The 25,827-nt window shown below is 40.2% G+C and overlaps 1 protein-coding gene across 15 annotated transcripts in view; it reads right to left on the reverse strand.

Moving 5' to 3' along the window:
• Nucleotides 1-25,827, reverse strand: part of nrxn2b (neurexin 2b) — a 702,762-nt gene that overhangs the window by 396,523 nt on the left and 280,412 nt on the right. For all 15 annotated transcript variants that reach the window (XM_055007810.1, XM_055007811.1, XM_055007808.1 and 12 more), the window contains one exon: nucleotides 9,676-9,977. In XM_055007810.1, the coding sequence (XP_054863785.1) occupies nucleotides 9,676-9,977 (302 nt within the window). The remainder of the gene's footprint in view (nucleotides 1-9,675; nucleotides 9,978-25,827) is intronic.

Consider the following 25,827-nt stretch of genomic DNA (forward strand, 5'->3'; position numbering starts at 1 on the left):
TACTAATGGTGCAGAGATCGGTTATCTGATTCTAAGTCTGTGAAGCAGAGGATGAATAAACATTAAAGTGCTCGAGCAGGTAGTGGCAAATGAGGCTGATGAGTGAGTGAGTGCGGGAATGTGGGCTGATATGCTAATGCAGTGGAAATGTGATGCAAATTAGCTTTTTTTTCCTCCTCACTGAAATGCACAGAAACTCTCAGCATTGGTATCAAATAGCTAGGTCGGTGTTTTACCATAAGGTGTTTGTAGTCTGAGCATTGTACAGGCAGGAGATGTGCTTGAGGTGATGACCTCTGATCAGCATAGGGTAAGAGACAAGGGAAAAAAAAATAGAACAAAGATGGAAAAAAATAATCCTAAATGCACATCCGCCTACATTCACATGATGACTGCACTCTCCCTTCCTCTCAGCATGGCTGGAGCACATTAGGAATACTTAAAATGTCATTGGCAGTAAACTGAGAATGGATTACAGGGGTGTTAGCATGTCATTATATACATCAAACAAATCCACTACTCGTGCTCGTCTTGAATAGCAATACCTATCATCGCTATACCAGTGTGTGGTGCATGTTTTGGCAAAGCTGAGCACTCTAAATAGCATTTTGATTTGGCCAGAAGAGCTTAAATCTGTCATGATGCTAAAACACATTATGCTGACCCGATTGAGATGCTAACATGTGAATACCAGGAACTAATCCTCAAGGTTTAATGTGCTTTTGCACATTTTGTTACTGACTGAGTGATCAAACCATTACCAGTTAATCATTAACCCCTTAACCTGAAGCAGTTTATGGCCATTTTTTTTTGCTCATGTCATATTTTTTACTTAGTGTTGACTCATTTTGTAAACGCAGTACAAAGCTTGGCACCTCTAGGAAACAGCACAACTATGATTAGAATAGGGGAACTCTGTGCAATATAGCAAAATTGTAATGCCATAAATAATTAAACAAAAGTATTGATGCTTTTTATTTTTAAAAATTAGAAAAACCTAAAAATTGACAGGTAAAACATTTTTCCAAAAGTCTGCAGTTGTTACCAACACTGTGAAAAACGGAGACTTTATACATTTCACTACTTACTAGTTATTTTCACTTGTTTATATCTGCTTTGTGTAAGCTCAGTCTGCAATTCATTCAAAATGTCTTAGAATTTTTGTTATATGACTGTTAGACACTTAATAATGGCTTCATGGTCGCAGTGAGGATTGTAGAATTGTGTTTTTTACAGAATCTAGATAACAAAAACCATTTATCTATGGCATTTATTTTGACTGATACACACAGAATAAAGTGATTTTGATGAAATATAACAGTTTTTAAGCTTAGATTTGGTTAAGTTTCCTGACAGAACAGCATGCCACTGATCAGTCGTTCAAGGATTTTTGGGAAAGCTAAAAATCCACAGATTCTTTCTGGTTTTTACCATTTCTGGCTCTGCTAAATGTACAAAAAGTCACAGTAGTTTAAGCACTTGGTCATTTTTTTGTTGTGTACTTGTTCCTACAAAAAGAACAGGTCCAAGAATCAAAGAATGAAGTTTTCAAAAATCCTGCTTCCTATTAAATCAAAACTTGTCAGGAATTTGTCTACAATTAACATCAGAGCATTTAACTGGATGACTGAGCTGAAAGGAAATGGTTAATATAAGTCTGCAGCCAGGGTTGATTCACTGCCCAACAGCTTAACAGACACCGTTGCTAAGTAACAAATTGCTAGCAAGAACAGAAGTGAGAGATGGAGTCAAAATGAAAGAGAGAGGGTGTGGAAAATGAGCAGGAGAGGAAAGGATTGGCTCTCTCTTAGGAATTCTGGCTAACTCTTGGAGGATGGCTGGATGAGAGGGGAGGGGGACGTGGGCTTGATGGGAGGGGGAATAGTTGCAGCTGATCGTGCTGTACAGAAACGGATGAAAAACACTCTGAACACATACAGAAAGAACAAGGCAGAGGAGGGGGAGTGTCCAGGCATCTAGTATTGATTGAAGAAGGAGGAATGGCATTTTTATCCTGTCGCTTTATGTGAAACAAATGAGGAAAATGATCGTTTCCCCAGCACTGCGAGCCACGTGGCTCTTAAATATGCTGGCGGTGTCATGGGGATTACAACATTTCAATCACAGAATGGTGAATGAAGGCTTTAAAATGCGACAGTACATTTTTAAATTCCTCATTTTCAAAAGGAATAATGCTGTTACAAGATCACACTGCATGCAAAAGATCTCATAACACTAATACATGACAATGATTCTCCGTGATGAAATTTTTAGCCATGACACTAACTGAGCTGTGACAGTGCTTCATTTTGGGGATTTTTTTTCTTGGTGAGCAAAGTAGATTTTTCATCAGAATGTTTTCCATCCCTTGACTTGGTTTGCTGCTCTGTATAACAACTCTATAGAGGTGGAGTGAACTGGCATGCACACAAAATGTTCCAAGAGTGATGTTTGTTAAAAATAGATGGATACAGAGCTAGCAAACACCAGTGTATGTATGGGGGACATGAATGGAGGTTAGAATAAATCTACAGGGTGTGTTACTGTGCGTGTAAACCAAATAACAATGTTGGCTTGCTGCTTGTGCGTGAAGTTTTAGTATCCTTTATCGACTATGAAGCTATGCTTGAGCCTCCACAATCATAAAAAGCCACGCACGCCTGCTCGGTTACAGGGAATAAAAATATTCAGAGTAACTTCTTACCCATGCACAGCAGTGATACTTATATTCTACAGTAGCAGGAGACATTTTTACATCAAAAAAAATGCTAGTTTTTTTCGTTGCACTACAGCTATGAATTTGTTGCCACTAAGCTAGTTGCCTTCTTTGTTTGTCCAAAGACAATATTTTATTATAGGACTGTAGAAGAGCAAATACATCACAAATATTTTTCTAGACAATAAAACGTGTATGTCAATAGGGGCTATGGCACAAGAAGTATTTATATATGGCTTTCTGTCTATCATTTTAGGATTGTGTCATCCCTTAGTAAATTAATGGAATCTGCTTTCTCAAAATTCAAATATCAGCGGATACGGTTCACTGCATAGGCGTAGAATTCTCATTGTCACCTTTACCGAACTCGATCCTGACACAGATCAAAGCTTGTCTGCTCCAGCTGAACTCTGGGCGAGCAGTCGAACATCAGAAATGCACAGAGCGCAATGCTAGCATAGGAAAATTCACCTGTTCATTAATCCTACGCCTTCTTTTGTCCTGTTATGTGGAAAAGAGACAAGGAACTTGGAAGAACATCAAAGCTGACATAAAGAGAGAGGAGGACAGATGGTACTGTAGGTGAGAGAGTAAAAGGAAGGAGAGGGTGACAGTGATACAAAAAGGTAAAATGGGATAGCAAAACAGAGAGATATTGAGTTCAAAGGTCTCCATCTCTAGACGCTGGATAAGCTACTGACCCAGTTCTGTGACACAATGGATGTAGAATCTTTTAGTTGTAAAGTCACATTGGGGAATTAAAAAGAAAGCTTGCCTCTGTTCTTGTGTTCGTAGTACAGAACAAACTGCCGACTCTCCCTGTGCTCCCCCATCCTCCCACCGCTCAGATACTCTTTTCGTCTCATAGTAGCATTACACTCCATTTCCCACTCTCTGTTGTGCACACAACCGATCTTTCGCAAACAAAAATACAGACATACAAGTGCACATTTCCTCCCCGTCTGTCAGTATGTGTGTCATGTTTCCTCCGACTGCCTGCAGTGTCCTGTGGGACTCAGGTCCTTGTTAAGCATACATACGGACCAATACGCTGTGAGGCCGCTTTGATTGTTCTAGTAATCGCCGTCGTGGAAAGACAGCCCTGCAAGAATACATATAGATAACTGTATTTCTGCATTTATCTTTCTAGTACATCAAAAGAAAGGAATCCAACTTTTTTCTTTTTTTTCCCTGGCCTTGCATCATGATAATCTCAACAAACCATGGAATGGGTTTATACTAATGATACTAAAGTGATAAATTTATAGAGGCTGGTGGTAGATGCTTGCATAATAAACTGTTTTTTTCCCCAAGAGACAGTGGTCTGTTGAGGAAACAGCCCTGCACACATCCACATAGAAGCTGCATATGCTGAACTGTAACTGTAGCTCTACATTTGTCATGTCTGAACAAAATGTTCTCATCCAAATGCAAACTAGCAGATTTAAATCTAGTAAGAAGCATGAAGTGAGAAACTAAGTCTAACCAACCCTTGGATTGCAACATGCAACATGCAACATCGATCACAAATGTGTCATCACATTAGCTTCTAGACACGAGACAGTAGCCGCACTGGTATTGATATGTCTTTTTGTTGGTTTAATGTGTCAGGGGAAGCTGCTGATAAAAGTAATCTGCTGACTGCTGCTAGGTCTTCCACTCAATGCTGCTCTTTCACTGCTGCAGCGATATAAAAACCTGAAAGGCAATCCAATGTTTAAAGACAATTAAGTATTTGACATGCACTGAACATCCCGAGACCTGCACTTACTCTACTGTAACTCTGCAATGCACATAAAAGCTGATGAATTGGCTTTGAGTTATTGCAATGACAGTAATGGGAAGGAACATAATAACACAGGCGCCAGTGGTTTTAGTTTCTGTCCGAGAGATTTTCAATTGAATTGTGGCTGGTTTTTCCAGTAGTCAATGCTAAATCTCATCCCTGCAAGCCATACAGGAGTGCCTTCACCAGTCAGTGGATAAACGCCAATGCCCTTAATTGCATCCATGTTAGCCTCACTTGCGTCTCCATGCATCTTAATCCATCCCATGGAAGATGTGCGGAGAGGCGCGAGGGAAAGATGCAAGGCGAGAGGAAATGTGTTTTTAGAGAAATTATCATTTCCTCTGAACTGTCAACTAAAACAACATCCATTTCTAATGACAGCAGCACAGCTGGATCAGCTGTCAGTTGGATTTTAGAGCTTTTAGTCAACTTCTTTTGGTTTAGAGCCTGTGTCTGTCCATATATGCAGGCCAAATACTAATCAAAATGCACACGTCACCTGCAACATGTCTTTTAAAAATGTAGTTTCAAGTTTTTCTATATGTTGTGTATATATACTCAGATCAGTCAAATCACAGGGTGTAAATGTAATTCTGTTTAGACGCTGAATTTCACGTTAAGCATAGTTCCTCTGGCAGCAACTGCATTTACTGATAGTCTGCCTGTAAATACATTATTCAGTGATCTGGGCTGCGATCAGAATGTTTTGCAGAAATGTGTTATTGCAACAAATGTTTTAGACTAAATGCATGTGATGAGAACTATCAAAGTGTGTTTAGCTGTGATCGACATTTGCCTCTCCATAACTGTATTATTATTCATGACACAGATTAAAAGGGGAAAAAGGGAGATGATGAGTATAAAGCTTGATTTTATGTTTGAGGAAGTTGTTGGTGGGTCTTTTTTGAATCATACCCACAGATCACTGACAGATTTCCAATAAAAGAGTGCGCCTGTCCAGTAAAAGACGTGAAGGTTCTCCTGTATAGTTGCTGTGGCTTCCTCAGGGATTCGTCCTTGCTCCTTGGAGCAGAATTAACCACATTAGAATGGCCTTCGTGATGGCGGCCCATCACGAAGGTAACAACGTCTGGGTGAAGTGAGGAGCAAGGAGCGAGAAACGATCAGCTAGGGAAAATGGCATGCGCCCATTGTGTCTGCAAGGCTTCTAGGAAAATCAAAGAGGGATTTGAAAAGATCAGAAAATCAATACCTACTAAACATACAGTGAGGAAGACAACGAGCAGATTTATATAAACTGCACATTGAACATGCATCAACAGAAGGACCTAAACTGCTTGACTGACTAGTGAGTCATTGCCCGCTCGACATTTGACCCATTTTTACTGTTTTTTTAATATTTATGAATCTTTGTATTGTATTTATCACTTCCCATGACATCTTGACACGAGTGTTTCCATCTTTACCCTCGGCTTCTTCTTTCTGCACTGTGTTACGATCGTGTATGTAATCCCACAGGAGAGAACGGTCACCACTACTGAAGTCTGCAAGATATTCATGATGGTAAGTCATGTCAGGAAGAGCAGAGGAAGGAAAGGAGAGGTGCCTCGCTGTTTGTGATATCTAGCGTTCAGAATGGGTGTGAATGTGTGTGTAGCAGGGGCAGAGACTTGCACTGATTAAAGGTCATGGCAAGTGTGCTCTTCTGCCTATCAAACATGCACCACAAGGATTAGCCTGACTCTGCATTCAAACACTACTCTCTACATACGCACTCGCAGTACTGCCACATGCCACCAAGGGGAGCTCTGAACCTGTGATCATTTGTTGGGCATATTCTACACCCATTTCTCCCCACCCCTCCCCTGTCTCTCTTCTCTCTTGGCGGAGAGTCCCTATCACCTCACCTAATTCTGTCTGCTTCATTTTATCCCGCACAAAGCTGACAAATTCATAGGTTTTGTGGAAATAGACAGCGAATATACACATACAGAGGAAGAGAGAGTAAGAGAGAGGGGGAGAGAGAAAGAGAGAGAGGCTGGCTTGGAAGAGCTCACAGGCTTTACTTATTTTGGAGCTGACTGATCCAGTCGGAGATATGCATGACGTTGCAAGAGCCGTTAAAAACAATGCAGATAGACTTGATGAGACTTTGGAGACCGCTGGGAATGTATGATAACCTCAGCAGGAATCTGACACTTTTCTTATAGGATGCTGTCTACTTTTAAAGATATCACTTTCGATCCACTGGGCTGCAGAAAACAACAATAGAGTTTGTGTGGGTGTTTACATTTTCTTTGTATTTAAAGAATACATAAATATATAAACATAAATAGAAGTATTTGTGGTATCTAGTGCATGTAGTAGCAGGGCCAGGAGCTACATGTTGCATTCACCACACGCTTTTTTTTCAAAATGACCAATATCTGTCGATTTATGTGGATATTTTTGGAAACTATATTGTATAAAGTGTATGGGAAAATGAAACAAGCAAAATACAATGGATTTCAAATCTGTAAGAACTTTTCAGAGCTTATAACGGTCAATATACTGTATATTTGAATGTGTTTTTATTTGTGTTTCCTCTGTATGGTGACCTTGAGTGTTCTGAAAGGCGCCTATAAATAAAATGTATTATTATTATTATTATTATTATTATTATTATTATTATTATTATTAATAATATTTGTCAGGCTATCATTGACGTGTTTATATATTTCTGGCAGTTTTTGACCAGAGATTGCATTTGTAATGTCAATGTACTGGGCAGCTCCGCGTTGTAAAGCATCCCTGGGTTATGTGTGAATGCATGTTTGCGCTACAAGATTTCAAAACATGCAAGCAACCATTGATCTGCTGAGTATCAGCTCAGCAGTAAACATAGGGTCACAGGTGGTCAATGTCATTGATACTTCTCTGCATGTGCCTCTCCATGGGGATGGTCCAGTGTAAATCTAGAGAGCTCTTTAACACTTGGACTGCCTGGTAAGTCAATTAGAATGATCTAGTGGGAATTCAAGCTGTTATGTGGGTTAATGGAGAAAGCCTGGACAACACGATGTGGGTGGTTAGCTCTGAGACAAATCATGGACAGGGATTTAATATCTGCTCAGCCATATGAAGCCATCACAGAGCATGAAGATTTTCAGAGACTAAGTTGGTTTTCATATCCAGAGGATCTTGTATGTGGGAGGAAAAATCTTAACTGAAATACAGGTAATTCACAAATCTGAAAACTGGACTTCCCCGGTGATTCATGCAAAAAAACATTTTTTTTTCTGTCTTTTTCATCCAAGAATATCAACAGTATGATGTTGAATTAACACTACTTGATGTGCCTGCTAGTTTCGAGTAACACTTATTATGCAAATTCTGAATGATGTGATATACATTTGAATGGAGTGCTCCTCACTTTTTTTTAAATTTCAGTTCCAGTCCAGCCCCATGCTTCAACAAGACACATTAGCGATATTTAATATACAACCATAATAATATATGTTGAATAGTTATTACTGTTATTGTGCCAAATTGACTAAAACTGCGATTTTTTCCCCCCACAATACAGGTGTGTCCTCGGTTCTATAGATGAATATACATAGAAATAGTCAGTAGCCAGAGACGCACTCAGATAATAATAGTCTCAGTTCAGCATGTGTGTACGTGCATGGCGTGTGTTTCACATTTGCCTAATGATCGTTATGGTGCAGTTGGTGGTAGGTGGATTGGCTCATGCTGTAAATCTTCAAAATCGTGTTGGTTTCCTGAACTCATTAAGCTAGTTGCACTCTGCTGATCACACACAGCTCTACAGCATAACATGTTTGACCCCGACTGTGCATGTGTGTGTTTCTGAGAAGTTGAGCCGCAGTTTCTTTGTGTGTGTTTAGAAGTGTGCGGTTCTTTGCCCTTATTCTAAGGCAAATGCAGTATATTCTAAAGACACATTAGTTCCACAAATCTTGGACTATACCCATGGCTAAGTTACCTCACAGAAATACATAATAATATTATTGCAATGTGACAGAAATTGCAGAGTCTGGTTGGCATGGAAATGTCTCCCTATAATTTAAGAGCACTTAGTACACTTAGTCCACATTGAGAATCACTTTGCTCTCAGGTTTTCATTTCTGCAAGGTGAGGAATTTCTTCAGTGCTTAAAAGTAAAGGGGCTTGATAGTATTGGCTGCTTTTTACCCAACTTTCTGGAGCTGTTTTCGCAGTGAAATAAAGAAGCTGATGCACCATCTTTGTGTTAATGCATTCACATTTGGCTTTTTGTATTCTGGGCCGCTTGCAAATGCCCATTATTAGTTCTGACAAGCCATTCATTCCAATTACATTTACCAAAACGGGGAAAAAAAATGTGAAGAAGTAAGCACGGCAAGTGTAAGTGAAATTGATTGCATCTCTCTGCTGGTATCTGCACCTGTCAATTGATGACTTGGAGCAGCTGGAGAGTCCAGTATTCCGAGAGTGCCCTGCATGTGCTTAGTGTTTTCCTGCACATGTAGCAGACACCACAAGCAGGAGTGGAAAACCTCACACCATTTCACACAAGTCTCACACCAACATGCATACATACACATTCAGGTTGCCGGTGCTCTTTTGTTTTCCATTAGCTACGATTAAAGGTCTGTAAAGATGTGTTGGGTAATTTGTTCAGAAGGGTTTTAAGTGCAATGTCACCTTTGATAAATTAGGGTGCATTCCATTTGTGTAGCTGAACACATTATGTGCATACCTACTGAGTGGACCACTTTCTTTACTAGTTCATTAATAAGTCCACAGAGCAATGTCCTGGGACAAACCTTACATGTGCATATTTGCCTTTGACATTATTTTAATATATGTTAACAATAATATAACTACAGCTAGGATCATAGTCTCATCTTCATGTGGACTGTAATGCCTTTGGATGACCTAAACATAAAAGAAAGATAGATCTTTGGTCATTTTCCAAAATTTGCATATGAGAGAAATATAAAGAAGTACAGCTCTTCTGCTCTATTTCAGCCTAGACAAAAAAGAGAAACTTCTGTTAAGACGGGAGGAAGGAAAACAAATGTGAGAGGAGGAAAGTGAGACAAGCACTGCTTGTGCTCTCCATGTCCTAGGAGAAAAGACAGAGATGCAAGCAGAGCTAGGGTGGGTGGCAGACAGAGGCACCATCCTGACTGCAGCAGCCCTAGATTATGCGTGCAGTGTTTACCTGGCGCAGGTTGCGGGTGACGCGCACGTCATGCCAGGCGTTGTCGTTGAACTTGCCATTGACGGGCTCCACCAGAGCCTCGAAGGCCCCCGAGCCCAGGTTGATGACCAGCCAAACGGCGCCGCTCTTCAGGGAAAGGTTCACGTAGTCGGCTGACTTGCCGGTGTGGAGCATGAGGCCGTTGCGTTGCAGCGTTCGGAAGGAAAGCGTGATCTCATCGGTGCTGCTCTGGATGGGTGTCAGGGACAGGTCATAGCAGAAGAACTCGTTGCCCTTGAAGGTGGCTACTGACTCTTCCTTACCTGGAGAAGGAAGAAGGGAGGAAAAAAACGAAAGGTAAATAACGTCATTGTGAAAGAAACTCTATTAGCCCTATACCCTCATGAAAATGTATTTTTCTTATTAGGTTATTGGGATATTTGAGCTTCAGTGTACAGAATGACACACAAGCAAAGCTTATTTTCACAGAAATCATGGTCCAATCATAGTTCAATATGCAACTTGCTCAAGCATGACGCACATTTAAATCCCAGACTCAAAACATATTAAATATATTACAGACATAGCATTTTATATACATGGCATACATTGTCTTGCAGTTATGTTTTTGGAATGATCAATAACTGCATATTTATAGATTATTTCTCAAAGAGGGAATACTTATTTAAGCTTTTATCATTTCTTGTTTTGGAAAATAGATTTAACCTAACTTATTATTTATTGGGAATTAAAAAAAAAATCATATTTCTATATTTGTTTCAGCTTATTAGTAATTGAATTTATTAAACAACTTTGGTGCACAGTGATGCACCTGCATTGGAATAATACAGTGGTCTGACAATGTTAAATAAAATAACTTCCACCCCAGTGAAGCAAACAGCTGGCATAGAATTAGACACAAATGTATTTTTGGATGGCGGCAAAACAGAGGAACATTAGCGCCAAAGCAAGACAAAGTGGATTAAAAGAGCAACTCGAAAAAGCCAAAAAGAAAGGGAAGAGAAGGTGCTGACAACTTTGCTAATGCCTGCCAGTCTGTCTGCAGCACATGGCCTCCTTCCACTGCATTGAGTTTTGTTCACACACTACCAGTCAAAACAGACAGTTTGTACAATGGACACATGTCAAACAGCAGCCTTACAGCAGCCAAGGAGGACACTGTGTTCATCTGTCAAGAACTGAACAAACACCTGCAGCTGTTACAACAGAAAGAAGGCTGCAAGAACCCTCAAAACAGTGACACCTCAATCACAGGAGTCAAAGTGTGGACACTGAAGCCAGTGAGTCGCGAAATAGTAGTATTTATTTATAATATTTCTCATGATTAGATTCACATCAGCCCATTTTATTCACTTGTTCTACTGTTATAAAATTATTATGCTCTATATTCTATGAAATACACCCTGCCTTTTCCCTGAATCGCATTACTTTTGTTGCAGTGATGCCCTCATTTCCATGCAGGATCAATTGAGTTTCAACTTAACTAAGAAATAGTAACAATGAGAAGGCTGATCCCTATACAAAATACTTCTAATCCTAAGCTAAAGAATGTTTGGTAAAAGAAGGGATTCACACATCACCGACTGCAGGAAGATCTCTCAACTCTCAAATAACTCTTCTTCACCCTGCAGTTATACAAATCAGCTGCTTTTCTGACATGAACTGTGATCTGAAGTGACACTCGACTTCCTGTGTTCATTTGCCCCTCCACACCTCTGTTTCCCCAGGGAGGCCTGGATGAGGAATCAGCCTCAGGTAATGAGGTTTAGGGCTCAAATAGGAGGGAGAGAGGGCAAACTCAAAGTGCCAAGAGGCCCCTGTATAGGTGGATCATCAAATCTAGTTTATCCTGAAGTTCCATTACAGCAAAATCACTCCAAGACCTCGGTGCATTTCCCTGAGGAGAGAGGCTGGGCTGGTCAGAGGGGGTGGTCCGCTGGCAGACAGATTGAAAGCCAAATCTCATGAGCGAGCGAGTTCACTACAGGAACAATCTTAGTGAGAGGAGAAGACTGATGGTGGATAATGGTTTGTCCATGTGATATCTATGCTCTTTGTACTGAGATATGACCATTCATTTTCCGATGTGTGGTAGACTATAGAAGAAAAAAAGTTTGCTACAGTATTTGGTGAGGAATGACTGCTGCATGGAAGACACCAGGAAAGGGAGAGAAAGCTTTGAAGAGGTAGAGAGAGTACAGTGTTAAGTGACATTGTAACTGCTATACTTCTGGAACATTAAAGAGGATGATAGCGCTCACTTTGAGACAAACACGACCACATAATACGAGTGGATGCACTCACATAAAAGAAAACATTTCAGGGGCGGGGGGGAAAAAAACGAGCGAGGGACGAATAGCATCCAGACAGAGACAGCTACTTAAAAGAGCATTTTGGCTGAAATCGAAATTTAGAGCAATCTCAACTGAAGTGTGAATTGTCATCAAAAAAAAAAAAAAAAAGGCATCAAAGGGGGGAGAGAAAGAGATGGTGGGGAAAAATGACACACAAAAGCAAATCCCCCAAGAGCAGCATCCTGGCGGTGCCTGCGTTGCTGATGTAGGAAGAACAAAAGCGTAGCAAATGGACCACAGCAACCATTTTCAATTATGTACTAAGTTGGACCGCCTCCCAAAGTATGGGCTGTTAACGGTAAGCAACAAACAGCTTGTGATTGCTTCCATGAGCTCAGTGAGATCGAGCCGCATGCAATGGAGAGACACACGCGGTAAACAAAAAAAAAAAACTTTCTTTTGTTTATGTCTGTTTAATGAACAGAAGGCTGAGAGGAGGAGATAAAGCTGGAGAGGATCGGAGAGTGACAGGAGAGGAGGGTGGTGGTGTGGAGGGGGGTTCAATGGAGCACCAGCCAGTCTGGTTGTGATGCTAACAATGCCCCTCAGTAAATTATTTTAAGGTTAATACAGTCATATCATATTTGCTCGTGATTTCAGAGCCAGAGGTAGGAACAAAAACAACAACTGCAATATTGGCCAGACAGTAATACAGCCCCGTGCTATCCAAAAGCGTACAATGATCCATATTGTGTGTCAAGTTAAATCATTTCCTGTATCCCCTGTATGCTCCAGGTGATTGGTGATCCTTCTCCACAATGCAAAGCCCTCCTCTGACATCTCAGGAGGGACAATATGACTTCAGCCAAGACACAAAAACTAATATAAAGAATTACTTTTTCCCCCCTTTACATCTCTGAGAACACTTCAGCTCCTGTGAATTATGAGCTTGTTCCTATACATCTGTTTTCCTCTTGCATCTACTGTACATCTCTGTCTCATCCTCTCACTCCCATGGTAGCACTCCTGTGATTACATGCACATACACACTCGGAGTGTACGCCTTTTCACTCAGATCAAATCTCATTCCGTAAAGCCCAAGAGCAGACACTCTAGCCGGAGGAAAGACGAGACACACAAGCATGCAGCAGAGACTAAAGTGCTGTCAAGGTCTCAATTAACCTCACACAAGGCCCCGACTACATTACAGAAATGACTCATTTGAAATTTAGCCACCCGTAATAGAAGCTTATTAATTGAATGTTGAGTTTCTTTGATATTTGATTTTATTGCGTTTGTTCAACAGACCTTTAGTACTGGGTATTTTTAGGGGTCACAATGATACTCCCTGCATCAAGGCAGAGTAAACTAACCAACAATTGCTTCATGAAGAAGCAAATGTAATGAGGCAAGCTAGTGTTTATCATCTGCCTCGTGTATTTACCCAACCTCCGCAGCCGCTCGTGGTGCTTGGACTTCAGAGTGCTTATATGTGTTGGATTTGCAAGTTTGGTGGCTTCTAAAGTTGAATGATGCAAGTGCAAAAAACAGGAAGGTAAACACAAACAGAAACTTTCTGAAATTTCTAAACATAAAACCCCAAACCCCAGCTGTCGAAGTGCTACTCTCTAGCTGAAACCGATTTCTCTGGAAGAAAAAATAACATTTCAAAGCAGGGATGAGTACAATGTCACACCTATGTTTTCAAGCACTCCCAATCAAACTTTGTGTATGACACATCCTGAAGGATGTACTTTTTTTTCTCCATTCTGCCTTCACACCTCACACAAAAAGGATTCTCTAACCCCAACCTCCACTGTCACCTGTGTCACAACCACGCACCAGCAATGGTTAAGGACTTTGCTGCAGACGCTGTGTCAAGCAGCTTGTGGTCTGTAATCTGTGGCCTTCGTTGTTCTTGAGGGGATGCTTCATTTCTGTGAGCCACAGAGTGAAAGCTTGAGGGGGAGGAGGATGAGGTTGGAATTCAAGCCCGAGTAGAATCAATGCCATTGACTTGGACCATCACACACTCCGACCCACACACACACACACACACACACACACACACACACACACACTGTACCCAATCCTGCTGCAGCTTCACATGAGAGTCCCAAGCAAATCTAAGCACCAGGTCACTCGTAAATAAATATGCTACCAAGTTAAGCTTCGACTGATGATCTATCAAGATTGTCTCCACTATGGAAATATAGAGCATCATAAATGGTGATAAAATGTCAAGAGAACACAGATACAACCTGTGTTTGTCAATGCTGTCCTGAAAGTGCCATTTTTAGGCTAATCTTTGGTGGATATTACAGTAATAAAAGCGCAGTGCAGCATGTGTTATTAAATTGGATTCAGCTCAGACTGAGAGAGAGCAGGTTTAATAAGATGAGCTGCATGAATAGCTCCATCCAAACTTGTGTGCTGCATTAGTCAACGCATAATGAACCTTAACATACCGCTTTTTGGCCGATTGGATTACATATTGGGAGTGATTAGGTAGTTTTCGGGGAATTAGTAAAGAGAGGATGGAATAAGACAAGACAAAGTGCCTGCGCGTGTGTGCGTGCAAAAACACCCAAAATCTCGATGACCACATGCTGGCAAATCTGCTCGTCACATCACATTACCTCACTGTTCTCTCACACACACACCCACATATGCATATACAGTCACCCTCTATTAGCTTTCGATGAGTGCCAACCGCCCTGCAGAGAGACTACCCGACAGCTTTGGAGAAACGATTCAACAGCAAGATGAGAGAGAGCAGTGGGAAATGTAAGGAGCATATGAAAGCTTTGATGCTGCTTCATGAATCAAACAGGCCTGCTGGGTCCACAGACAGCGGCTAGTCTCCTATGCTAGCTGCAAGGCACAGGCGAAGGCTTGTGCACTGCTGTGAAAAACATTTGTTTGCTTATTAAACATTTGGCCAGTTTTAAAGAAATGCATAAATACACCAACTCATCCCCTAAAACTCCTGCACGCACAACATACCCCCTATTTTTCATATTCATAGCTGCTGAAGCTTGCCACAAAGAAAAAGTCACAACTGCAGAGGGCTAAAACAAATACAAAAGAATGCAGACAATGACTGGGGAAGCTAAGGCAACAAAGTGAGACAGAGTTAAAGAGGATGAGGCAATGCAGACTTTGAAAAGTGGGGCGAGTTCCAGTGTCAGAGGGTGGGGAGCAGAGAAACTGCTGAGGTGGGATGATTGATCGATTGCTCAGATCTCTGTGGCCCCTACCTGCTCTAAGTTTCACTCTTCATGGATTTTACCTTCTTTGTCTCCCTCACACATAAATCTGAACTGTCAACTGTCCTTAACAAAAACATTTGTGGTATACTAAGCTCAGACAAGAGCCAATGAATTACTGTCCCTGGCTCTGGCCAGTCTCTCAAAACGTGCCACATACTTACAATGCGCTGTCCATCATAGGATACGGTAGGATCATCCTAAAAATGTCAACATATGTCATTAGAAAGGTACTTAGTTAATGGTACTATTTACTCATATTCCACTTTGTTGTGTTTTGTGTGTTGGAGGTATAAAATAAAAGCTGCAAGCCTCATTAATTAGACCTGATGAGACTGCATTCATCACAGTAAAGTTGTATTTTTATTGACATTTCAGTTTGTGACAGATTTGAAATTGTGGGGGAAATTGAACAAAGACGTGTTTAATGCTTTTGGAATGCAAAATGCATCTTTTGTGCTTGCTGTGATGTTTTTGGTGCAATCTTAGTGATGACATGGTGAAAGCCTTCTCCAAAATCGACTGACATAACTCGAAGTATGTTGTTTTGGCGTGCAGTTCAGATTTGTGCTATATTGAAAATGACACACAAACGTTGCTAGACCCAACCTGGTACGATTGTTGTCATGGGTTTTATGGAAAAGTGATTGCGATGCTCATTTAGACATGAAGCTGACGTGTTCAGGTGCCTTGAGATAAACAGGAAAGAGTGCGTGTCTGCAAGGGGTCTAATTGTAGAAGTCATTCATTTTAAGTTTCAACTCGAACAGTGATTTTCTATCATAGATGACTCCTGTCTATATTGTGCTCTGACCTGGCCTGTGACTTTGCAATATTGGCAGTTTGTGGATACAATTATGGATCCATCTAGTCTCTTGCTGAGGCTCAAACACATGAACAATGTTCCCGCCAATAATCCTCTTCTTTCTCTGCACAGCTGGTGATTGCTTTATGTATTGATCCAGGGACTGATTGTAATCCTCTAATTAAGGGGCTATAATTCGCCTTCTACAAAGCCTATTTACTGGAATCCAAAGTTCTTTGTTACGCTGACCATTCCTTTCTCACTTGAGATGCTTGTTGAGCCATAGTGGATGTGCTACCATGTCATTCATAGTGTGTCTTTTGTTTGCAGGGAGTCTGGTGAAAGAGCAGGAGAGTCAAAACTCAATGTACAGTGGGATAACGAAAGAGAGCAAAAAGACATTTAAGTTATATTTTTATCCAAGTCTGACTGGGTTGTCAGTGATAGTACCTCAAATTCCTTGGAGAAAAAGAGGTGCAGGATTCAGACACAATGTGTTATATTATTTAGAGGATTGTAGTGTGGTGGAAACTCCACCAGAAAATATGCAGAGAATATATTTCCAAATCTAGGCTAAAATCATCTAAGTCAAACTGAAACAAATATCTAAAATGTTTAGATCCATTGCACCAAATATGCCACCAAATAAGGATGTCATTTACATTCACATGGCGTCATTTTTCTTGACATTTTGCACCGTCAAATTTGCATCCACAGTTTACATGCATTTGGTATTCTAATCACTCACATGACTTTATTAGTAAAATTTATGTCTACAAGGTGTCCACAGACTTCCTTGCAACCTATAACTAAGCGCATTGGAGGACACGCACAGACGGCATGCATTTTCATAGCCCTTGGCATAAAGACTCTTGATTAGATTCTTTTTCCTCCTCCACCTTTAAATGTACCTGCAGGTCACATTTTAAGAGTGCAGTGTGCGTTGTAATTTAATCCCTTATGCCATTACTTTGATTGACAGCATCTGAAGGGCGCTGGAGGACCGTGCAGGTGGTAAAGAAAAAAGAAAGTACATCTTTCTGTAGCTGATAAGAACAGAATCAACAGTGATTTGCATACTAAATCTGATCTTCACTGTTAAAGAAAGCTGGTCCGCATAACCCTGACATGACACTGAAAACAAGGCGTGTTTTCAACTAGACAATGGTGATGTTGTGTGTCAAGAGGCAAGGGGGTGCACTGTTTTGACCTTTTTGACTTCCAAAATTTCTGTCTTACAGTTTTGCCTACCCTCGTTTCTCACTCTTGTTCTTGGGACTAATTTGAGGTAGAAAAGGCAAAGAAACAATGCACTTGCCTTTAACTGTCTGTCACCGTGGAAACAATCCATTTTGCGGCTAAAATATGAGACACAATGGCAGCAACCTCAAGACTCCATGCCACCCCTTTTTTCTGCCTCGCTGATTTGCACCATTTCTTCTTCTGACTGCTTATTCATTTTTCCTCGGCCATTTATTTTCTCTTCCACCATGGACATCTGGCAGGTGACTATTATCACAGTGGAGGGCTGTTCAGTCTCCAGGCTCAAAGGGGACACAAAGAAAATGTCAAGTAAACTGACACTAACGACAGGATTGTGTGCTCCTGAATGTCAGGCCCCTTAGCCAACGGGGAGCTGACTGCAAGACTGGCAAAGTACATAATAAGCCCTATTAACTTGAGAAGAAACATACCCTTCACTTCAGCAATTTGAGCCCCCCTCCACTCATATTCTTTAGGATAGGACAAGTAACCTATGTGTTATGCATGGTACTATTGGTAATACAAACATTTTGCTCGAGTGAAATTTCAGCTGTGTAAATTACCAGTGCAAATAACCCCTCTGCAACTCAGTCAAAGCAACAGCAAAGCTCAGTGTACGGAATATTCAGGTAGCGACTTGCGACTTCTAGCTGGTGCTGGCTGTAGCTGCTCAAAGTTAACATGACAAACAACAAAGTCAGCCGTCTCCATTAATTCTGAGGCTTTACTTCATGGTCAGAAGTGAAACTTGTCTTGTCTGGATTATGTACTGTTTGCAAGCCAAACTCACTGTTAGGTCACAACAACAGGTAGTGAGCATGGTTAGTGTTATTTCTACATATTATTAATAATAATAGTATGCTATAACTGCTATGCATTTCTATTTTCCTATTTCTTAACCATCATGGATCAGGCATAAAATTAGACATTTAATAATACAGAATTCCTGCATTGGTGCGATTCGTCACTGATTGACTTTAATAAAGATACTGGTATAAATATCACTGTCAAAGTGTGATGGCTCAATATCAGAAATGTACTTTAACTCAAACATAAAAAAAGAAGATCAAGCCTAACTCTACCTTGTGTTAAAAGCATGCAGCAACAGCTACTTTTTCTTTGTTTTCTTTTTCTTATTTTTCATGTTCTTAGTAACAGCAATAATGATAAACTGAAGCTAAATCAAGTCTATTTAAATGAAATTAAATGTTGCTTTTGATCAAAAAGATGTGGAAAAACTCAGCTCCCCGAAAGCAAAAATACATCGAAGCATTGAGCTGTGCATTGCTATGGAAATCCTTTAAAAGACAAAGTCATTTACAAGGCAAAAAAAGCCTTTCCAGAGTGTTAACATTGGAGGCAGGCTTTACGGTAGTATTAGAAAAAAGTGTAAGCAATGCGAGTTATTTCTAATAAAGCTTGATTAGATAAATATATATTTCCTGTTTCAGATATATGACTGGCCATTTTCTACTATTATGATCAGGCTGACATTTACAGTGCCCACATACTTTTACTACAGCAACATGAAAGCAATCATGTAAAATTCACATGCATTATTTATTTATTTATTTTTCCTTTAATGGTTCCAGCGAAAATTGGTTGAACTTGGCTCATTAACTCTGCATTGAATTATGGTGACAATATCTCACAAAAGACACAAACCAGTTTGGATATTTGCACAAGGACACTTTTAAAAGTGACTTTCAGTATAGTTTGCTAGAACAATTTTCAAGCTACTTCTGGAAAAAAAATAATAATAATTTATATATATATATATATATATATATATATATATATATATATATATATATATATATATATATATATATATATATATATATATATGAACATTTTATTAAAGTGTAAACTGATTGCCTAAAGAGAAACATACACCAATTTTAATGCATTGCAGTCTTGCACATTTTAATCACAAAATACTGTCGACAAAGCAAAGAGAAAGAAAAAAAACAATGTGGTGTTTATTTGGAAGGGAGCCTGATGTTGTTTTATGTGAATTATTTTAATTGTATGAGAATCCTTGGCAAACTGCCTGAAGAATTATCCATTGTTAACTGCTTTGCTTAATATGTTAATGTCATCGCCGGCAGAAGAGTAGAGCGAGTGCAGAAGTTTACTGTTCATGTGAGGGAGCCCATCATTATATAAAAACCAATACATACTGCATCACTGAGTTGGCTCTGATTTAAGTTATTCTACCCATCTCATTTCTTCAGCAGATAGGTTTGCAAATAGTTACTTTGACTTTTGCTACTTTAGCAAACAGTATTTTAACTTGAGCACAGTGTTTCCTTACTTTACCCACCCATGAGAGAGAGGGCTCATTCAAACCTCTTTTCGGACTAGAAAAATCCCAAATTGGGAGGAAGAACATGTAAAGGGTAAGAATGACAGCTCAGGGGAGAAACGCACACACATATACACACAAAGAAACAGCCTTAGTTTAGGGTCAAATTCGAGTAAATGTCACTGTTGAGAGAGGCAAGTAATCCAGCATGTTGAACCACTAATAAGGCATTCGGTTAGCTGAGAAAGTGTTTTAATGAGCGAAACTTGTTGCTAAAGGCGCTTGACCTCTTGATCCGTGTATCCAAAAACAATGTAACTGCCCACAGAGGACCTGGGAGACATGGCTTTTTACAGACAAACACAGCGTTTGGTATGAGACAAGGAATGGAGGATTTGGCATTGTGTACCTGACAATGTTAAAACTACTCAGCTAATAAGGGTAACACGTCAAAGCTGCATAGTAACAAATACAAACATCTGGCAAGACTCGTGACAAACAAGTACTTTTAACTCCCTATTACTGCAAAGGGATTCTAATCAGGCCAATGTTTGAAAAAAACTATGGGCTAATAAATGCTGAAATGAGTCAGGACACAGGTGGGACCAAAATCCACAATGCACATAGCTAAAACAAACTCGTGGAAGAATCTTTTTTAAATGTTCATATGTGATCCGTATTTTCACTGACATTAGACGTTAAGACGATCAACTCGAAGGGTTCACTAACGAGAAAACAAACAGAGCTCCAAGAGCCTAAACTGGATTTATTCCATTTGTATTGGAAACCTTTTAGATAAATGCTAACTTTTCCCTCTGGAGGCTTGTCAAGGATGAATGCAGCAACATGAATCAACCCATATGGCAGGCAGGGAGATAGAACATTGAGCTGGTGAGATAACGGCTTCCCAATATTAGATTATAGAGTGGAAGATGGCATTTCTGTTTTGTTGCCTGGTCAAAACAAAAGAGTTTAGCAAAGACGCTGACTTTTTATATTTGGATCAAGCTGCTCTTGACACTCAACACCTTTAAAGGTCATGTGAAATAAACAGAAAATTCAAAAAAAAAGAAAAACTTTAATGTTTGGGTTTATTTAAAAGCATCAGTCCAAAACCAATAAATAACAAAAACATCCATAAAGTGTCTCAATGCAACATAAATCCATGAATTTCATTACAGAGAATGAAATCTTTAATAAAAAAAATGACCTTGTGCTGAGCACAGGTGTGTGTTCTGCATGTGTACCTTATGTACAGATACCGAATTGCGTGACCTAAACATGTAGCAGGCGGTGGGAATTGATGGGACTCAGAAACAGCTCCACAATTTAATCAATTGTTCTTTGTATCATTTCCGACGGACAAGTCCCGGAGGATTTGTAGTAGAATCGCAATCATGTGATCGTCAGCAGGCAGCTGACGTAGCGTTCACTTGTTGTCATGGTTACAGTGACACCGTGCCGCTATATCTCACAATGATACAAAAATCTTTAACAAATCTGTGCATCCAGACTATAAGCTGCATCACTGCCAAAATCTAATCACCGGGTCCTTGTGTCATTTCTGACCTTCCCTGAAAATTTCATCCAAATCCGTTTTTGAGTAATGTTGCACACAGAAAGACAGACAGATTCACAGACAGACAAACGTACGCCGATCGTCACATAACTCCGATGTGTTCCTGGGCGGAGTAATAAGGCAAAACTGTTGCATTTATATCAAACAAACTGACAGATAAAAGGTTGTGGAGTCGACAGATGTTCAAATGCTAGTATGTGCAGAGAAAGAGGTTCAGTTCAGTGCCTTTTCATATCTCCTACTATTGTTTTAGGCATATTATGCACACAGAGTGAGATGGCCTGTGTCCAGTCTCCCAGTGTGTGTGTGTGTGTGTGTGTGTGTGTGTGTGTGTAGCACCTTGGCATGTGTATTTATCTGTGTTATCTTTCAAGTGCCAGACAAGCCTGACTGCAGTGTGAGCATAAAAAGCTCCAGCATGGCTCTTCCTCTTCCAGGGCGACAATTAATTTTGCTTTGGTTTTTAACACTGTGCAGAACTGTTTATCACTGTATGCACATTTAAACGGCTGATGTCACAGATTATCACATCTGAAGTTATTTGTTTCATTCATAGATAATCCTAATTCGCTGGAGATGGCATTCACATTTCTGTCATGCTACATGGTGGGCTAAAACATGCTTTCCGTCTATCCAGGAGACCTCACCAGCTATTCTGGAAATGTAAAGGTAATATGAGTATTTATGTTCATCTTAGAATTTATTAATGAATGGATTAATGAATAAACCATCAACTCTGTGTTCAAATATGTTTTAAAGGCACCATGGTGACAAAATCATGTCTAAAAGGTTAGAACGAGATACTTTTGGGAACAGCTACTACAACAAAATGCTATTTTCGTTGCACCTCCTAAATTCAGACACTCATCACTAGAATTATACTAAACCTCATGCAGCTGTGACACATTGCGTGTTGCCAATGCATTATTTCCATACGCAGGTTTACCAGAGATAGCTTTAAAAGTGAAAATAACAGTAAATGGCTTGTTAAAATCATGTACTTATCCACTCAGAGGCAGAACACACATCATCTATTGGTTTGACAGCTGCTGCTTCTGAATTATTGAGTGTGTGTAGTGTGGAAACCTATGCTGCAGTTTCATCTCTTTACCTTGTCTGACCCAACAGGGAGTTTATACTCACAAATGCATGTCACACTTATGTTATGATTCTAGCACCTGCTGTAACCCTAAATGTGTCACATTTACACAAAATATTTGTTTTTAGAACAGCTACCTGTGTCCTTCTTCAGTGTTTTTAAATTATTTTCTTCTCCCCTCAAGATATCCAAACTCAGCATGTCAAATCAAGGTAGGTGTGCGCCACTTGGAGAGGTGCTTGGTTACTCTTTTGCTATGTATGATCACACGCACTTAAGCAATAAGGTTACTCAGAGGAATTACGTTGCACAGGTAATCAGTGCATTGACAAACACTGCAGTAACCTGATTACTGTAAATCTGTGCATACATGCAACAAATCAGCAACCAGATTTCTTCTCTATTCCTGACTAACACGCTGCTTTCTAAGATTTTTCTTTTCTGGCAGCAAATTGTGCATTTAGAGAGAATGATGCTTCTCATCATAGAGGAATCTGTGTCTGAACATAATATTCAAAAGTTAAGCAGTGGACTAGAAACCAACTTCAGGCACTTGCACACCACATTCTGAATTTTTAGTCTGACTTTGGTCTGTCTTATTTTAAACACGAGAACACATTGCTACATGAAATGATCTCTACTTTCATCCAGCCACTCCATACTCACTTACTTTCCCCGTATGAAATCTTTTGTCATGCACACGCACATTTGTAAAAAGCGGATTAGAAACCCAGCTGTGCGTATACATGGCAGAAAAATCTGTGTTCTCCAGGGGAAATCTACCTGGGAAAAGTCAGGTTTCTCTAATCCCCTACACCGATTATGGAAACCAGGTTTCTTATTTACATGACAGTTAAGAAATCAGTTTACTGGAAAAAGCCGGCTGTAACCTGGTTACCTAAGTGCATGTAAACCCAGTTACTGCTGACTTGGTTTGGGCCCAAAAACAGTGTGTTTGTTTGTATGTGAAGATACCGACTCTGCAAGCACACAGCTCTTTGAGCTAAGCCTGCAGCAAGGCTCAATATTGTTAGGCTAGAGTAATCACTGTGAAATGTTACCGGCCCACTGGGATTTCTCCCAATCCTCATGATTATCATTCTGCCCCTGGTTGTTCCCAAACTTCATTTACGGTAGACGACCTCATCCTAGCCCACTGGCTGAATGACTCCCTATAAAAATAAACATGGTCAAACTCAGACGCTATAAGCTTCAAAATTCCTTTCATTTATTTTTTCATGTCATCTTTCCCACATAATAGCAAACCTCATTCAGTCCATCCAACACCACCTTTGTCAGAACCCTATATGGGACTAACATAAGGGAATCAAATAAATATACTCGAAATTGACTGAGTAGGGTGATCATTCACTCAAGGGTTTTACAGTTAAGTTACAATCAGTATGAAATATGGCACTGGTGAACAGGGAAACATTGCTCCTTTTCCACTGATAAAAAAAGCTGTCTTCTACTTTTAACTGGAGCAAACCCATGGATATATAGATATACCATAGTTGTATACACACATATAAGCTGTATGTACACACTATACTGTAAATTCACATTTGTTTATCTTTGTCACCCAGGTTAATGGATTCAAATGGAATATTTAACCAGAAGTCATGTTTTCATTTGTACTGCTGCTTAGGATTAATATGTCACACTGGTGTAGTCTCATTGATGTATATACTAATGGCACCCAAATGCAAGCACACACACACACACACACACACACACACACACACACACACACACACACACACACACAGGCCAACAAACTTGCATTTGCACTCATATAAGCATACGCAGCACGCACAGCTCTTCTCAATCAACAAATGAGTTGTGTTGTTAGTTGACGCTACAGTGGCTATTGACAGTGAACCAGCAGTACGGGTGATAGGCTGTTTGTCTAATAACCAAGGCTGCATTTCAATTTCACAACTCACTGAACAGCCTGCTTAGCCACACAAGACTGATATGACACCAGGCTTAGCAAGATGCTCTATTTGTGTGCGGTTGTGTTGCTGCTGAGGATGATAATGGCAAAAAGGCAAAAATTAACCTTGTGGTCTAGTCTGATGACTTCAGCTGTTTGAACGAACCTTTATACAGGTTGAACGCAGTGAGACTTAGAATGAATACACACTCGCAGACACAGAAATAAGCTCAAAACAAACAAACAAACAAACAAAAAAAAACAGAAAAAGAAGAAGAAAAAAAAAACATTTACCCCCTACTTGTTCCCATGGGGGCTCTATTATATTAGTGGAGCTTGAAAGTGACTTTCCCTTTATACTCCTCCCTTCAGGCCTAGCCTGTGTGATGCATGCAGACAGCACTCTATGTCTGGTCTAATTAAAGACTCTAATTCACTGCCTCCCTCCTCTGCCCCTGCCTCTACATCTCTTCCTGTCTGTCTTCTATGTCTTAGCGAGTTTGTTTTTCAATATCACACAGAGTGATTTTTGCAGTCATACTAGCCGTCAACACTTGCCATTCCGTGCTTTTCAAAAATAATAATAATAAAAATAAACAAAAAACTGTGATCTGAGACGAATATTGCAGATTTGTCATCACAGGGAATTTACTTCAGGAAAAGTCTGACTTTAGAACACATGCAAATATCCATCAGGTGTCTGAATTCACAAATTAGCATGCCCCCCTAGAAAGGTTTGGTTCAGGTTTCCATCCCTTTATCACTTACTGTGTGTGATCCATGCTTTTTAAATCGTTCCTACTGACATGAAAAACATGATCACAACAGCCAGAAAAAAGAGCAGATCCAAGTACATTTTTCAATAATAATATTCTACATTCTAGTGAAAGAACTTTGAGCAGAGTAGCACTGCGAGTCGATCTATATTTAATACAGACATACAGCTTCTGTCTTGCACACTGATTTCACACAAACTACAAAGGTACTTTCTACATCACAGCACCCCCTTTCTCTGAATAATTGCACCCCCTTGTCTCGTTGCTTCTCCCCTCCCTTCCTGCTCCCCAGTGGTCATCATTTGCCTTGGATTTAAGGACACACACATTCTCTAAAGGCAGCAAGTTAATTAGACATCAGGGCCTATATGTTCCACTCATTCCCTGTCTCCCCCTGACTATCTGTACACTCAGAAGAGCACTGCTGCTTCAGTGAAACCACACATGCACGCACGCAGACACTTCCTCGGCACAGTGATGAGGACAATCGCCGAGCGAGTCTACGTGGGCGTTTCATTATACGTGTGCTGCAGTGTGTGTGCGTTTCCCCAGGCCTGTGGGTATTTAGGGAGATTGTTGAGCTTCTTTCTATGCGCGCAATCCGCAAAACAGAAAACTTCATCCCCCAGTTTTCTTTCCGCCGACAACTATGCCGCATGTTCTGCCTTTTCCCTTAATATGATGGCAGCCTCATCACAACCTTGTCAAAAGTGGGAGACGTGACTCCGCTGTGACTCCTGTGTCAATGTCATAACTCTTTACGCTGTAGACATCTGAAGTGCTCCCCGAGGCTCAGTTAGGTAACCTTGAATGAAGAACTAAA

The sequence above is a fragment of the Amphiprion ocellaris genome, chromosome 23 (assembly GCF_022539595.1).
Source record: "Amphiprion ocellaris isolate individual 3 ecotype Okinawa chromosome 23, ASM2253959v1, whole genome shotgun sequence".
In the NCBI taxonomy this organism is placed as follows: Eukaryota; Metazoa; Chordata; class Actinopteri; family Pomacentridae; genus Amphiprion; species Amphiprion ocellaris.